Below are 18,246 nucleotides of genomic sequence, written 5' to 3'. Positions count from 1 at the left end.
GATTTTTATTTTTAAAATTATGATATTTAATTGTTAATTTCTTTTTAATCATCTTTTATTATTCTTAAATAAACATTTGAATTCCTATCTAAATAGAATTTGAAGACTAAATTTTCTGTTTGCAAAATTTTGGATTTAGATTTTGAAAACTTTTTTAAAAAATAAACAAAGAAGGTCATTGATAGAGATAGTATTCATCAACCTAATTTTTGAAAAAAGAAAAAAAAACAACAATTGGAAGCTCCATTTGATACCTATTTTGTATTTATTTATTTATTTTTTTGCTATTAGTTTTTGAAAAGTAAATTATGTTAAGCACTATTTCTACGTATGAGATTTCTTTTACTATGTAACTAAATTTTTTTTTGAAGTGTTTTTAAAAAACCAAGTCAAGAGTTCTTATAAATTTTTTTAATATTTTAATTTGACTAGTAATCGCATGTTTCTTTAGAAAAGATAAAACAATTATGATTTTTTTTTAAAAAAAGCCATATAACTTTTAAAAACTATGACGATGTTTAACTAAGGAAAATATAACAAATGAATGATAATTTGAAAAGTGGACTCTAATTTGATTATGTTTGTTGTTGTTTACTCGTGTTCCATAATGAGGAAGGGACATAGCCATATTTTTGTCCTTGCTAAACCCGTGACGGAATTTTTTCCCGTAATGAAATGTATTTGTTATGAAATCAACAATTAAAGAACACAAAACGGAACATAGAGATAGAGAAGATCGACACACAGATATACGTGATTCACTAACGGTGTGTTAACTACATCCACGGGCAGAGGGAGAATAGTATTATTAGGGAGAATGTTTTTCAGAAAAATACATCAAAACGGCACCTCGATTAACCCTAAATGGTTGGTTGTTCGAAGTGCCAACAAACAAATTCAAGGCATTCCAACAGTACTTCTAAGTTTGTAATCAAAGTATGCAATCTGATAGGAGTAGAGAGTGATTAATCCGTTTGCTTTCGAAATTACGTAGGATCCACTAGTTATTTCCCTCCAGATATGTCTAAATGATTTCTCATGTTCTATCTGCAGTTACCGTTATTGTTACAGTGACGTTTACAAATATTGTTAGGATGTTACATTAGGATAATTATGAATTTGTCATAATTACTGTTACTGTTATAGATGCAATAATCGATTGATCCTAAATGGTAACAATAATGATAAGTAAACATTTTAAAGTAAACAACCTCAATCGTAATGAAATTATGTTTACAAAATATATAAATATGACAAAAAGCAAACCAATTACGTTTGACATTGAAGTATATTACGATTAATCCATTAATAAAATCTCATTCCAATTGCACCAACTTTCATAGTTATAAAATTGGGTTTAAAGGCTTGCAGTTATGTTACAGTAGTTTGAGTAATTTACAAAACTACCCTTTAAAAACTTGGCACATAACATAACACGAACTTGATTTTTGAACTTTCAAATAGACTCCCATTTGTGTTTAAATCTCTTTATCTCCTTTTTGTATCGTTGAGAAGGAAAAGGGGAAAAAATGTGGTGGACTGATTTGATCTCTCTTTAGTTGGATCTTATTAAGTACACACTACAGACTAGCTAAGCTACTAAATAGACATTATTAGTTATTTATATTTTTGTTTCTAAAAAATGAAATATACATAAAACACAAAAAACTATATATTTACTTTATTATTAAAGAAGATGCAGGTGGTATATATAGGTAGCTAGCTAGGTAGGGAACACTACATACATTGTTCACTTTTCTTTCTCAAAATTTGCAAAAAGATTTTTTCTAAAAAAAATAATAATAAGAAAGCCTTTTCTTTCCCCATTTGGGTCCATTTACCATTCAAGTCCCCTCCTATAGTTTGGTTCATTGTATATCAAACTAAAACCTGAAAACCAAACAAACAAAAGAATAAAAAAAAAAAGGAACAAAATAAACACTTCACATGCTCAAACCTATAAACACCAACTCCACCCTTCATCCTCTTTTCTCTCTCTCTCTCTAAATCTTTATAATATTTTGTTCAAAATGCAAAATCTAAGTTAATAAAAACAAGAAAAGTAGTTTAATAGGTACTTCAAGTATAAATTCATAATTTGCTTTCACATAAAAGTAAAACGATGGATTTTTAGAGGTGTTTGACCTCCCGCTTAAAATTGATGGAGTAAGTTAGTTAGATTCTAAATGTAATCTTATGTTTACAATTCTTTATAACTTACAATTATCTACAATATTACTATTTTTTAAATTTCTCTTTGTTTCAGTGTTTCGTACTTATCTTCTCTTTCTCTATTTGTAATCCAAACACAAATGATTATAATCCAGACTAAAATAGTATGCATCCCAAACACAGATTATTATAACCACGGACTATAATAACCAATTTAGCGCTTTAAACACTCCCTCGATCACTTTGTTGCTAAAGTGATCGACATAATTTACATGTACATATATAGCACTATTTTTTAAGTTGGAGATTCCAATTTTGATTTCGTTTACAAACAATGGACAATAATATCATACTTTTTGTACCACCTATTATATTCTATCAAAGAAGTGAGGATTTAGGTTTTGGTTTCGGTGGATGAAGTTAAAAAAATGAATACTGTTATCTCTCTCTTAGAAGGGATCAAAATGTGTTTTGGTTGTTCAGAAATTTGATTGTGAAGGGTCATATTTACAAGCATTCATGAAGCCACGTGCTTTGTCTGCAAAGCCCCAAATGAAATCTATATATTTATTCACTATAGGTTAAATTATATAAAATATCCATTCAACTTTGGATATATGTATCAAATATGTCTATAAATTAAACTTTGGATATAGTTCCTCCCACGAGATTTGGTGAAGCAGACAATATTAGTATTGCTTTAAGTGTAGCAGATTGTTTAATCAATCAAGAATCATCCACATTCATGGAAGCAACCAGTGGTCCAAATGCTAAAAATAGATTGAAGCCATGAATGAAAAGATGGATTCACTCACCCCAAATGAAACATGGAACCTAATACTTCTACCAAAGGGAGTAAGAGCCATTGCCTTCAAATGGGTTTATAAGTTTAAAGAAGGTGTTCCAAGGGTGCAAGAAGCAAGGTATAAGGCCAGGCTTGTGGCAAAAGAATTTATCCAAATAGTTCAAATTAATTACATCAAAATTTTCTCTCTTGTAGTGAAGCAAACCTCCGTTCCAATGTTGCTATTTGTGATAGTTTAAAACAATCTTGAATTAGATCAGTTAGATGTGAAAATAGGCTTTTTTCATGGACAACTAACTTAGACAATTTATATGGATCAAACACGAGGATATGAGGTAAAAAGGAAAGAACATCATGTTTGTCTGCTTAAAAAGTCCTTATATGGACTCAAACAATCCCCCAGATGCTGGTACCAAAATTTTGATGAATATATGAAGAAGATTGGTTTTGAAAGAAGCTCATATGACAATTGTGTGTATGTGAATCTATATAAATACTCATATGTTGTCTTCTTACTTCTATATTGGATGACATGCTCCTAGCAGGTAAGTCTAAAGAGGACATTAAAAGGGTCATAACTTCATTGAAGAAAGAGTTTGAAATAAAAAATCTTGGTGAAATGAAGATGATCCTAGGCATTGAAATATCTAGACAAAGAAATAAAGGAGTACTTAACTTAAGCCAACATTTGTACTACAACAAAATCTTAAAAGAGATTTCAGATGGATAAAGCAAAACCATTTATTACTCCTTTAGCACAACATTTCAAGCTATCCTTTGAGAATACACCAAGAGAAGATGAAATTGAACACAAGAAGTTTATGATAGAAATTCCTTACACAACAGTCGTGGGCAGTCTTATGTACTTGATGATATCAACTCGTCCGGAACTTGCCTATGCAGTGAGCTTGGCAAGTAGATTTATGGCCAACCCAAGTAAAAGATATTGAGAGGCATTAAAGTGGATTATGAGATATATAAAGGGTACTCAAACAGTCAGCCTGATATACAAAAAGAATCCTATTGAATCAAATGAATTCTATGGTTATGTTGATTCGGATTATGTAGGTGACCTAGATGATCTTTATCAGGATATATCTTCCTGATTGGCATGAACATTCTGTTGGAAATGTTCTAGAACTCGTAGTTCGTAAATTTTATGTTAAACATTCTATTTATCAATAAAATATTATTGAGTATCTTATTCGATAAAGTTGTTGATATTGCATCCTATTATAAAAATCCAATAAACATATCCATAACTATAGTAAGAATACTTTAACTTTATGTAGTGACATAAATAGGATCAAGTTAATAGTATATAGCCTAAATGGTCTATGAGTGTATGAATGAATTTGGGTATCTCATCCTAGCAACACTATTGGATGCAACCCATTTTTGTATGGTAACACAAATGATATGATCCACAAATCATTCATGTAGAGACATGTGAGTGGAGACATCCTATGCAATGAGTTTGCATATAGACTGGACCTCGAAATAGTCACTTTTCTTTATAACGACTGTTTACTGTTAAAATTGACTATTTCATACTAAAGTAACCTAGGATAACTCGATCTTAATCCTGAGTTAGCTACGAACTCTTGTTTATTCAGGATTGTCCTTTGATCTGCATGGGTGGGAGTAATCTAACAACACTGCTCAATTAGTCTTCCATTTTGGGGATAAGACCGGATAGATAGTTGGGGACATAGCCTTGCAAGATGGAATTCACTCCTACTCGTCTTAGGGTTAGCAGATAGGTTGTTCTCTTAAGTGCTGATTCCTGTTCTTGAACAAACGTGGTCTCACCCTCTCGTGTTAGAGAGGGATATGATTCATAAGTGATATTATGAATCTGTTGTTCATTAAAGGGTCAGTGGGAGCTTAAGAAACAATATGCATTTATAGGGGTAAAACGGTAATTTTGACCCAACTGTAAATACGAACGACTTGTGAAGGATCGACTTACTGATTATGGTTAACCTGGACAGAAATACATCTACAGTGGAGAGAGTACAACTATCGAGCTATAGTGGTGTGTCTTGATAGTTAACGAATAGTAATTAATTTGGTTTAAAAAGTTTAACCAATTGATTACAAATTGTTGGAACTCATGATACGTAGGTCCATTAGGTCTCTCTACTAGCTCATAAATTGAAATAATAAATTGAGTACTGATTGAATGAATTTTTAATTTATGGTTATGAATTTGAAATGTTCATTTCGGTTTCAGGATTTTCAATTGATTGTATATGATGCAATTAAAATGTTTAAGTTAGTCAAAATTAAATGAAACTGGAGAATCAATTAATATTTAAATTATGACTTAAATGTTAATTATATGAAATTGAATCATATTGGTGGAATTGGTGTTTTATTAATTTAATATTAAGATATTAAATTAATATTTTTAATTAAAATGTTTAATTGAAATTAGAATTAGTTTTATTTAAATTAATTATTTTGAATTAATTTTATAAAACAAAATAGTTTTGTTTAAATAAAAAAATCAATTTAAAAAGAAATTTGAGTTAGTGAATTTTTCCCAAAAAAAATTGGAAAAATCCACTAACAACATTTTGGTGATTTATCACCAAATTCCACTTTAGATCTTCAATGAATTTCAAGTAGGAGTTACCCTACATACAACCCTGTTCTATTGCATAAATTCAGTCTATAAAATGAAGTTTCATGCATGGAATTGAGTGAGAATGTTGAGAATTCTATCTGAGCTGTTGCAAAACTGAAAACCCTACTTAACTCACCCAAGTTCATCCTCAATTTAGCTTAATTTGAGTGTTTCCACCACACATTCCTTCTTGATCATAGTGGAGAAGATCTTGTTGGTGGTCTACATGAAGAATCAAGCTCAAACTTGTGAAAAACATGCTAAATTCATGGAAGAGATCTTCAAAGATAATATTTAATTCAAACCCCCTTATGAAAACCTCATGAGTAGCATGTTTAAAACTCAAACTAAGTATAGTTTAAGTGCTTATTGATTTTGAATTCTTCCATTGCATGTTATATTACTCCTTCACATTCTGAGTTGGAAAGCAACACTCTAGTCGATGGTAGCTCTATCATCCACAAAGGCTGAATATATATCACTGTCTAAAGCTATAAAAGAAGCCCTTTGGCTCAAAGATCTCTCAAGAGATTTTGATGTTACTCAAAGAACAACCAAGATATATTGCGATAATATGAGTGTCATACATATCTCTAAAAAAAGTCAATTCCACAATAGAAGCAAACACATTGACATAAAATATCATTTCATCAGAAAACATATTGAAGAAGGTACAATTAAAGTGTTAAAGATACATACATCAGATAATGTTGCTGACATGTTAACTAAACTGATTGCTTGAGCTAAGTTTCAATAGTGTCTTGAGCTAATTGGTTTGAACCTGCCAGAAAAAGGGTGAAGAGCAGGAAAAGAGGAGTAGACAGGGAAAATTTTATTTCAAGGTGGAGAATTGAAGAGCCTTTAATTAGAACTCAAATAGTGAAATAAAATTAGTTATCAACTGTAACTAATAGTACCTTATAAATACTCTTCCACTTGTATCTGAAAAGTTGTATTCAACACTTGAATAAAGTCTGCTCCTTTCAGGGTGGATTTAGGTCTGATTTTGGACTAAACCATTCTAATCCTTTGTCTTTCTACTTTTCTTCTTTCTTTCTCTCGAGTAGGTGATAGTGTGAACTCTCTGGTTTGTTAATCCTTCTTTTCTTCTTGCTTGCCTAATATTGGTTTTACCTTTCTCTTCATCTGTATAGAAGAGTTGCTGTTTGTAAACTTGAAGCTCAGAAACTCTCTCTTTGCTTCTTGCTTGAAGAACACTACAACTAAGAAAACTAGTTTACAATTAAATTCATCTAGTCATATTCAAGGTCCTTTTTCTTGGTCTCCTCCTCTGAATATGATTGTATCAAAATCAATGTTGATGTTGCTTGGAAAACAGATCCTTCATCAACCGGTTTGGGTGTGGTTTGTAGAGATTTCACTGGGATTATTAAAGCCATAGTTTTGGAATGTTGTATGTTTGTTCCTAATTCTGCTATGGCAGAAATGAAGGCCATTCTATTGGGAATTCAACTTGCAAAATCGACGGGATTCTTCAAAGTAGTTGTTGAGTTAGACTGTCTGGAAGCTATTAATTTACTTACAAGGAAATCCTTTTCTCATTGTGCAGTTCAATGTTTGTTGGAGGAAATTTTATGTTATACTTCGAAATTTCTCCATGTAAGTAGAAGATTTAATTTGGTGGCCCATGAAGCAGCTTTAGGGGCTAGATGTTATAGATTTCAGGAATATGGCGTAATAGTTTTCCAAATTGGACAATTTCTTTGGTCCAATTTGATGTATGCTCATCTGATTGCCCTTCAAGCATAATAAAATTTGAGGTATTCTTTAAAAAAAAAAAAAAAAAAAAAAAAAAAAAAAAAAACGACGACGACGAACAATGCATTCATTCTCTTGAAGCAGAGACTCAATCCTTCACTTTGTAATTGTTCTACAATCGAACTTTATTAAAACACATTATATATGTGTACGAGTTAAGTTAGAAAGAGCTATAATAGAAATAGAGAGAGAAAAAAGGGTGAGAAGTTTAGGATGGGATGAATGAAAAATGATTTATATGGGGAACCAGACCACCCCTCTTCCTATTTCTCTTTATTTCTTACATCACATTTCCTTGGTTTATGGGGCCATATCTAATTTTATTATGATACACACCCCAACCAAATTATTATAAATGTTTTTCCTTTGTGCATTATCAACCCTACCTAGCATTGTTTCATAATTTTGGTCGAAGAGTTGATTTGACTTATATTGGATACACAATTTACCATATTAGACTCATTGAATTGTTTGTAAAATAAGTGTTTTTCAACAATGTATCTTTTTGAACACTGTATATAAAATTTGTTTACAATTAATACACTTCATACATTTGGATATGCATTTTCTGTAAAGTGTTTTAGACATAAGTTTGTTTGGTTTGATTTGATACAAAATTATTTCCATAAATGTCAAAATTACCATGAAGGATGACAATAGAATACTATAAATTAATAACTTCATTTTTATATTTAAAACAATATGACCGGTTAACTATACCATTGGTATTGACTGAGTGGTTGTCGATGGTGGATGGCGGTGGTTGTAAGTGGGCGGTGACACAATTTGATGGTCACAGGCAGTTAGGTGACCTAGGTTGGTCACAGTGAGCAACAACTATATATCGAAAGTGATGGTAGTATGAGGGTGTTTTGGTCATTTTCATATATCATGAAAATTTGGGGAAAATTTTACATTAAGCACCCAAAAATATTTGTTTTTACATTTTAGAATTTGGATCAATTGTTTCCTTCTAAATAACTCAGTTCTCAAACTCAGTTCTCAAACTCAGTTTTTACGGGTCCGTTGGAGTGGTTATCAAAAACTATAAATCTTATAAAAATTATTATATATATTTTTTAATTATTTCTGAAAATTACTCTAAAGAAAGAAATTCTAAATAACACACTTGAATTAGATTTGTCTAAAGAAAAATTCTTCGATTTAATTAAAGTTCCTAGTTAGGCAAACTTTTTTTAGTATAAATATGCATGTATATTTAATATCAAACGGCTTGACAAAGAGTCTATCTACAAAAATATATCAAATTTATGTCTTATGTACAAGGGCCAAAAATCTTTATTTATAGATGAATTATCAATTAATATACCGATAATGATTAAGTATCGGAAATAATTACGCTAAAAATGTTAATTAAAATACATAAAATAATTGCTCTCCCCGTCCCTCACTACATCATATTTCAAATTTTAAAAGTTTAGTTTGGAAAGTTTTTAGTTTTATGTTTCCGAAACTAGTTTACTGTGTTTATTAACATTTATTTTTATGATGATTTTTCTGTTTAAAAAAATATTTAAAATTTTAGCCAAATTTCGAGCAAGAAAAAAGTTATTTTTTTTATATTTTTAATAAACACTATTTTCACCGTCCTAAATTTATTTATTTTGTTATCTATGTTCTTAAAAAAATCTTCTAATTTTTGCATCAAATTTTGAAGGCTATAAATAATTTAAAATTACATTTTTATTTTTAAAATTTGACTATCACATATATAAAAATTAATACATAGCTATTATTCATATATAAGACTTGTTTAAATGTAAAGATTAATGTAAATTGAAAAAAAAAATAGAATCAAATAGATAATATGAGTTTTTCATTAATTTGGACAACCTTTCATGTGCTTTATCTTCTTTATTTTTCTCTACTTATTTAGAAAAAAATTACCTCATAATTTTTTTCTACTTTGGTGGAATTGTTTAAAACAAAGATTTATTTGAATGATTTTGAGCCAAATTAAAATAGAATCAAATGAAAATAATTTTATATTACTAACAATTGGTCTATTTAGTTCAATTATTAAATTTTAGGATTTAATTTAATATAATTATAAATTTGATTTTTTAATTGATACAACTCTAAAATGGGATTGTAAATGAATATTTATTCGTTAAAAAACTATATCATTCTGAAAATTTAAATATTTTATAAAAGAAAACAAAAAACAAAAAATCTCACGATAATGTGCAAAGTTGGAGAGAGGCTGAACTATATGATAGTGAACTAAACTGTAAACAATAAATTCGTCCACAACTACTTAATTAATTTTTCTATTAAAAAAATAGATAGTTTTAATTCCCAAGAAAATTTGACTAACTTTATTTTTGACTTTTTGACTGAATTTTTTGAAAAAGAAAATAATATTATATTAATCTATTTTTAGTCACAGTATTCTCTCTTTTTATTAATATATTTTCACGATCACAATTTTCAACATTAATATCATAACAAAAATATATCCAACAATTTCACACTACTCTAATTTAATCTCAGAATATTACTTAGGACAAGGTTTAAAATGCGTAGGTCTCACAATAAAATTTATATCGATGTACTTTTAAAAATTTATAATATATATTAAAAACTAATAAATAAATATTTTATACTTTTTAAATATTTTAAAAGAACTATAATTTATATTGTATTCACATTAGTGACCTTTTTTTTTTTTTTTTTTTGGTTTCCCTTCGAAAATCCTTAGAATTACTACTGCTTAACTTTCAATTTGCCTCTTAATCTATTTTAAAATATACAATAGAAATGTTGATTCACTCTTTGTATTGACATCAAACTCATAAATATATGCCAAAATTAACATAGCTTAACTAACATATAATTATATATGTATTAACGACCAAGAGGTCTATGAATTAAATCCCATTTTCTAATATATTTTTTTAAAATTTAAAATTTATAAATAGGTAAAAATATGGATGAAAAAAATGTTGACTTTGAAAATTAATACCATAGTTCCAATCAATTACTTTTGTTCCTGCATTGATCTTAACATAGTTCAATAATGAACTTTTCCTTCCAACTAAAAAGAAATTAAAAAAAATCAAAGTTTTGAAACTCTACCGTGTGTGTGTATTTACGTATATATATATTAACATATCTCATATTCAAAATATCCAAATATAATGCACAGGAAATTTTTATAATTATAAAAGGAGAGCAACGGAAGAGAGTTTTATTTTTATTATATATAAAAATGAGAATCGATGGCCTACCAATTTTGACTTGGGACATTTGAAAACATTAAAATAGTTATTCTACACGACCATTATTTCATCATATGGTAAAATTATATTCTCAATGTCCAAATTTTGTAAGTTTACAAGTTTCAAAAAATTTCAAGAATCCTTTTTAGCAAAAAAATCGCAATAAGTTGTCTGACTCCATTTTATGAACATAATACACATTCAAGATAGATTAATAGACCTACTATCATTAGTATGGCTAAAAAGAATTATAACCATAGATTATGAGTGTGTTTTGAATACTTTTCAAGTGTTTAATTGAAAAAATAAGTTATTTTGAAAAAAAATATGAACTGTTTTAATTATCATTCAAAATAGTTTTTGAAAAAAGAAATGAATTTATAAAATAAGTTGACTTAAGATAAATACTTGAAATCATTTTTTAGAAAAATAACTTTTGAGTGTTTGATGGTTAATCCCTCCTTAATTTGTATAATTCTTAAATGATCAAAACGCTCTAAAAGTCATCTATCTTACTTCCACTTTGTTGGCCTTGGTTACCACTATCCTCCACCGGCCACCATCGTCATCGGTGACTTCCAACAAACGTTATCTTAAATTATTATTTCATAATATTTTATAGTCGCTTTTTTATATAATTTGACATCAATAAAAATAGTTTTAGTATATAGAAAATTAAATAAATTTATAATAAAATATTTTTGAGAAAGACTTACCCAACACATTAATGTTTTTGTTTCAAATGGATGTCATAAAAATGTTTAAATAAAAATGACTTTTTGAAAAGTATTTTTTTCTAAGTCTATTACAAAAAATATTTGATGTATACATATATATCATGAATTATTTATAATTTGTTTCAAAATTGAAGTAAAAATTAGCAAGCAATCAATGATGTTCTTCGAATTATGACTTATAATTTTTGGTAAAATCATCATACCTTTTTTCAGTAAATGCGAATAGGGAATGAAATGGATCTTCAAATATTTCTATGTAAATATAATTATTTAAACTATAAAATATTTTTTAGTTAAAAAAGTATACAGTTTTGGTTTTTGGTTTTCTAAATTTAGTCAATGTTTAGGGAAGAAAACTAAAGTAAAATCAACGGATCCTAAATTTTTTAATTACATTCTAATCAAGTCAAATTTTAGTTGGAGGTTCCATTATTGTCTCTCGGATATAATGAGGATAGACTCTTTAAATTAATAATTTAGATCGAAGCACAACAAATATTATTAAAACTAATTTTAACACGGGCTTTTAATAATTGGGGTTTTTTCATGACTTCAAAACGTGTAAGATGAAAATTTAAATTTTAAATTAGTTGAAGATATATATTTATATCGGTTGATTTTGTTTGAGCGGAGAATAATTAAAGCTATGTTTAGTAATATTTTTAAAAATTAAGTCTATTTTCTCTCCATTTTTTATAATGATTTGCATTTTTCTTAAATACAATGGTTGAATTCTTAACCAAATTTCAAAAATAAAATTAAATTTTTAAAAACTATTTGGCTTTAGTTTTCAAATTTTGGAATGATTTTTTAAACTATTGTAAAAAGTAGATAAGAAAAGAAGAAATTTGGAAGTAGTGTTTATAGACATAATTTTAAAAAACAAAAACAAAAACCCAAATAGTTATCAAACAAGGCTAAACTTTCACACTTACCAATTAAATCAGTTAAATGATGCTTAAGTCAAATAATTCAATTATAAAATTACAGTATAAACACTTCTTTAAAAGCTTGTTTGTTCGTTTTAGACATATTTACCAAGTTGAATCTACTTTCATTTCTCTAATTAAGATCCTAGAAATATTTTTTTTTTTTTCAAATATATATATGTGTGAATCTTGCAAGAAAAAAAATTCAAATAATAAAAAACTAAATGAAGAAAAATATTGAGAAATTTTTAAAAATATAAAAATAAAGAAAACTATTTACACAAAATATCAAAATTTAATCGTTTAGACTTTTCTATTATTGATAGACTTCTATCCGTTTCTAACACTGATAGACGCTGTAGTTTATAGTATTTATTAATTAGTTTTTTTTTGTTATTTTTGTAAATAGTTTGATATTTTTTCTATTTGTGAAAATTTTCCAAAAATATTCATATAAACTTAATTGTTTTCATTATTGAATGGGTCTTTACAATTTTTTCAAAGGTATTAAGATTATTTATTCCTTTTAGAAAAATTTAAGATTTTCGCAATTCTTGACAAAATCTTGAACACAGAAATGTATTTTTGGAAACTATAAATATTAATTAGAAGTGGTAGTTTTCAGTAATAAATTTTAAAATTGAAGAAATTTTAGGCGGACGAATTCCATTTTTAAAATAGAAAAAATAATAGATCATGGTTATTAATTAAAAAAACATTGGTGATTGTTTTAAATAACAAAAATGCTGAAAATATTTTCGAATATAGCAAAATGTCACTATCTATCAATGATAAATTGTAAATATTAGACATCTATTGTTGTCTATCACTGGTAAACAGTGACATTTTACTATATTTATAAATAAATTGATTCATTTTTCTATATTTAAAAATAATCCTAAAAAAATTTATTACAATTTTTTTTTAATCTTACTAACAACTAATAAAGAGTATAAACTAATAAAATAAAGGCAATAACAAGCAAAAACTCAAATATATGACACTTCAAAAAAAAAAAAAAAAAAAAAAAAAAAACTACGTAGATGATATAATTGAGGGAAAATAATCTTTTAATTTGACCCTAACTTTTAGATATGATTTTCATTTCGTTCATATATTTCAAAATATTACATATTTAGTGTTTAAGTTTTAAATTTGATTTCAATTTAGCTCATAAATTTCACAATGCCATAATTATACTTTTGAGATTTGAGTTTTGTTTTAATCTGGTTCATAAATTTCAAGATTTATACTTTTAATATCTATTTTTCACTAATTACTCACTTTTTTGTCTTTAGTGTTAATTTTAAAAAATATATAATTAATTAAGTCTCACTATTGATTAAAACTAAATTTAAAATTTTATTTCATAATTATTTTAAATTAATCAATAAATATTAGCGACAACAACTAAATGCAAGTATTAAATAAAATAAAAAAAAATTGAGATTAAAAGTACATATCTTGAAATCTATGAACCAAATTGAAACAAAATTCAAAATTCAAGGATAAAATGTATAACATGTGAACTATGGACCAAATAAAAATAATATCCAAAACTTTGGGAAAAAAAAATATTTTTTCTATTATTTAAGTAGGGTGATATTGAGCTTAAAATTATAATAGTTTGGAGTTATTAAATTAAAGGTTTAGATTAAAATTAATTTACTTTTATAAACATTTTTCTTGCAACTTTTATTCAACATTAAGAGTTTCACTTCTTTCTAAATAGTTAAATTGAATCAATAAAAAGTTTTCAAAATTTTAATGGAATCTCAAACTTTGAAAATAAACCATTTTCTAGATTTGTGTTAGAAATCAATTGCTTGTCAAACACCGTAAAAAATATAAAATAGATATCAATTATTTATTATTCTTTTTTTTAAAGAAAAATTAGAGACTTTCTTTCTAGAGTTAACAACAACTTTAACAAAGAGCATCTATCATATTCTTTTATATAATAAAAGTAATAATTCTTTAATATTCTACGTGAATGAAAAAAAAAAAAAAAAAAGCTCTTTTATTGTAGATGATCATTGTTGAGAAGAAGTTAGTTTAAAAATTGAAGGTAACTTTGAGGATGAAATTTGGAAGTTAGTTTAAAAATTGAAGGTAACTTTGAGGATGAAATTTGAAAATAGGATGTCCACAGTTGAAAGGGAAATAAATAATACAATTTTGAGGGAGCCAATTTCAAGACGTGGGCTCCACTCGCAGCGCATATATCTCAAAAATAAATAAATAAATACATAAAAAGAAAATAAAGCTTTGAATTCTCAAATTCCAATTGTTCCTTTCATTCTTAATGATCAAACAATTTGTTTTATATCCAAAACAGAATATTTCAATCCTCTTTTCGATCTATATATACACACATACGAGGGGTTTTCAAAAATAAAAAAATAAGAGAAAATTATCTGTACAAACAATAAAATTTAATTATAATTGTGATAGATATTATTATCAATGTATACCATAGATAGACATTGATACAATCTATAATTGATATACGCTAATAAATCTATCAATGATATAAATTAACAGAAGTATATCATTGATAGAGACGGATAGAAGTGATAAAAATCTATTATTGATATTATTAATAATGAAAATTGATATAAAACTATCATTAATAGAGATGGATAGAAGTTCATCAATATCTATCTATATTTTTTACTGTTTATTTTTGGCATTGGGAAATGAATATTACACAACATATAATGAGGAAAAAAAAAGGAGCACAAAAAAAAAAAAAAAACTTTACCTTTATTGGTGGCCACTTGTCGGTAGAATGAATGGGTTAAATATGAGAATATCAAGCTACTAGGGGTGACATCGATTTTTTTTTTATTTTTTTGTTAAAACATATTTTTAAAAGAATAAAAATAATAATACTGTAGCTTCAATATAAGAGATAAACACTGCAAAACCAACCAAAGGTCTCTCTCTATATATCCCTTTTTATCTTCCTCTTCTTTTTCCTCTTCCTTTGCTTCTTCTCATCTTTTTCTTTTTTCCTTTTGAGAAAAAGAAAAATTATTACACTCTCATATTATACGAGTGTAGATCTATGATACTGTGTGGAGTTCGAATGCAAATTTAAAGGGGAAAACATACGCACACATATATATATATATATATAAGAGTGAAAAAGAAACCTAAAACAAGGGTTTTAGTTTTGGGTTGTGTAAATTATTGTTTTTTAGTAAAAAAAAAAAAAAAACGGTGGATCGGCGACATGGCAAGCGGCCACTTCCTTGGGAAGCACCGGAGGAGAAAGAAATTAGGGATCAAAATGATGAAATTCCTTCTTCTTGGTCCCAATCTCACTTCAATTTCATACCACAAACACTAACTCAACCACCTCAATCGGCTCCTCTTCAAAGTCAAGGTAATTACTAGTACTGTTCTTTGTATTTATTTATTTATTTATGTTTTTTATTTGAAAAGTCATTCAAACCGACCGTTTAATTAGAGTACGGAGTGAAAGAGAGCTATCTCAAAAACCCCACTTCATGTATAGATTTTTTGGGTAGAGATAGATAAGATGTTTAAAAGAGAAATTTCTCTATGGTAATAATATAGATTGAAGTTCAATGCATCTCTCTCACTTTGCGTAAGGAAATTTTCTTCCTTTGTGTGTGGTGGAAACAATGCAAAAGAATAAAATTTGAGGTGAGTTATTATTGGGCATTATCTCACATGTTCTTCTTTATATTTTCATGGAAACGGACAACAATTCGTGTTAATTAGCTGTGTTTTTTGTTTGGCAAATCATATGTATTATTGTTGGTCGATAATCATTTAATTTGTACTCATTTAATAAAAATTTAGGCCTTCTTTTTTTTTTTTTGTGTGTGTTTTCCCAAATTGTGTTCTGATGATTCAAACTCTATAATAATATCAAACCTCTCTTAATTCCGTAACTTCCCATCTAACTAGTTGCTATTCTCTTTACGCTTTTGACCATCGACCAAACTTTTATTTAATTATTATTATTGTGTATATATCCATACGCCTTGGTTCATTGTCAAATCTTGAAAACGATGGCTTGTTTGGCCACTACCCATGCCTTGTTTTTTATATGCTCTTCTCTTCTCTTCTATTTAATTCAATTTGGTTTTGGTATAATATATTTTATACTAAACATTTGAAATTCAACATTATTTAAACGGGTTAAAGTGCGCATTTTATAAAAAAGGTAGGGATTGATGCATGTTACGGTAGAGAATTTGGTCACGGGCACGGCCACACACGCGGCCACCGACTTTTGTTTTTATTAATATCTTTTTTTTTTTTTGTGGTTCATAGAAAGGTTTAGAAAATGAAGAACATGGGGGAGATGTAGGAGAGAGATGTGTCAATGCCATGTGTGTTCATGCTTCTTTTATTTGTTTATTATACTATAATATGTAAGGTAGATGCATGTTCTTATTACCATGAAACAGTCCGATTATAATGCGACTGCCTTTTAATATACGTTTAAGGACAACAATCTTTTAATAATCTTTATATTGTCCATTTTAGACATAACTTTGGTAACATTCACAACGCTCCTCTCCTTAAAACAAAGTACCATCGAATTGAGATGTATTTTATGAGATCTCTCAACTTTTTCAATGTGGGATACTCAACACTTCACTATATAGACTCGACATAATTGAAAATCTACAAAAAAGAAAAATTTAGTTGTTGTTTGGACTCACCTATCTTTATACAATCCAAGCAATTATCCAACTCACTTATCTTTTTTGTGTATAGAGAAAATGGAAGCATAACATTATGTTGCACCTAATCATTGTTGAAATAAAAATACAAAATTGAGGTACTTTTATTATCTAACTGTTCAAAAATGTTAGTCAGTTTATGACGGTGTTTTAGAATAATTTGTCACATACAATATTATAAATAGAGGGGAGCTAAGTCTAGTGCACATGCAGCTATTTAAATATAAACCAATATGGAGAGAGATTGTTTATAAATGCATGTGATATATATTGTGTGTATATGCATATGTTTATATGATGGCAGAAACGTCGGAAAGTGGAAGGAAGCGACATTATAGAGGCGTAAGACAAAGACCATGGGGAAAATGGGCAGCAGAGATTCGTGATCCGAAGAAAGCAGCTAGAGTTTGGCTTGGCACTTTCGACACTGCCGAAGCTGCTGCCATTGCTTATGATAACGCCGCTTTGAGATTTAAAGGCAACAAAGCCAAACTTAATTTTCCTGAACGAGTTCAAGCCAACCCTGCTGAGTTTGGCTTTCTTCCTGCCACCACCGCCGGTGCTCCACCACCCTCAGCCGCCGTGCCGTCATATTCATCGCCGTCTGTTTCTCTTCCGCCGCCGTTGTCGCAGGAAGAAGCTTTTCCTGGCCTTCATCAGTACGCACAACTTCTCTCTAGCTCCGACGCTGATTTCCCTTATTATTCTTCTACTCTTCTTCTCAATCAACAACAACCCCATTACCCTTTTTCTTCTTCTTCTTCTTCTACTCGAGAACACCAACAAGATTATGATCACTACGGCAAAGATTTCGGCACCGGTGGCTCAACAAATTAGACCATTATTATCAATTGTATGAGTTTTTATTCTCATAACTTTACGCATATATCCATTGCTTTCTATAAATCTATGCCTTATTTTCCATGATTTCTTCCTAATAATAATGATAATTATAAACCATATAATTCTCAACTCAATCTTTTTAATTATTTCTATTTTTTATCCATTTTGTAACAAGACACCCTTCAATATCGGCGTTTTTAGGCTATTTTGTTGTATGTATATATGTATAGAATAATACTTAGCAACGCAATTTTTTACAATACTTTATTTATACATTATGTAGATTGAGGATTTGTTCAAATGGACTTTTTTAAGGTAAATTTTTTTTTTTCAAGTACTTAGGAAGTGAATCTAAATACTTACTTACACAATAATTTAGT

General features: G+C 28.0%; 1 protein-coding gene across 1 annotated transcript; it reads left to right on the top strand.

Annotated features, from left to right (window-relative positions):
• The first annotated feature begins 7,046 nt into the window (after positions 1–7,046).
• On the top strand, positions 7,047–17,995 carry LOC120067644 (ethylene-responsive transcription factor ERF113-like). The gene is made up of 3 exons (XM_039019185.1): positions 7,047–7,229; positions 15,465–15,687; positions 17,328–17,995. The coding sequence occupies exons 1-3, from the start codon at positions 7,047–7,049 to the stop codon at positions 17,858–17,860; spliced, it is 939 nt and encodes a 312-aa protein (XP_038875113.1). The 3' UTR covers positions 17,861–17,995.
• The last annotated feature ends 251 nt before the right edge of the window (positions 17,996–18,246 follow it).

This window comes from Benincasa hispida, chromosome 12, assembly GCF_009727055.1.
Source record: "Benincasa hispida cultivar B227 chromosome 12, ASM972705v1, whole genome shotgun sequence".
Lineage (NCBI taxonomy): Eukaryota > Viridiplantae > Streptophyta > Magnoliopsida > Cucurbitales > Cucurbitaceae > Benincasa > Benincasa hispida.
The sequence above is the reverse complement of the archived record's forward strand: the minus strand, read 5'-3'. Positions and strand labels throughout refer to the sequence as shown.

Excerpts from the sequence above, each read along its gene's own strand:
- LOC120067644 (XM_039019185.1), top strand. The coding sequence starts at position 7,047 with ATGGCAGAAATGAAGGCCATTCTATTGGGAATTCAACTTGCAAAATCG. Across the intron at positions 7,230-15,464 it reads ATACTTCGAAATTTCTCCAT|GGTTTTAGTTTTGGGTTGTG; the intron begins GTAAGTAGAAGA and ends ACCTAAAACAAG. Across the intron at positions 15,688-17,327 it reads GGCTCCTCTTCAAAGTCAAG|AAACGTCGGAAAGTGGAAGG; the intron begins GTAATTACTAGT and ends ATATGATGGCAG.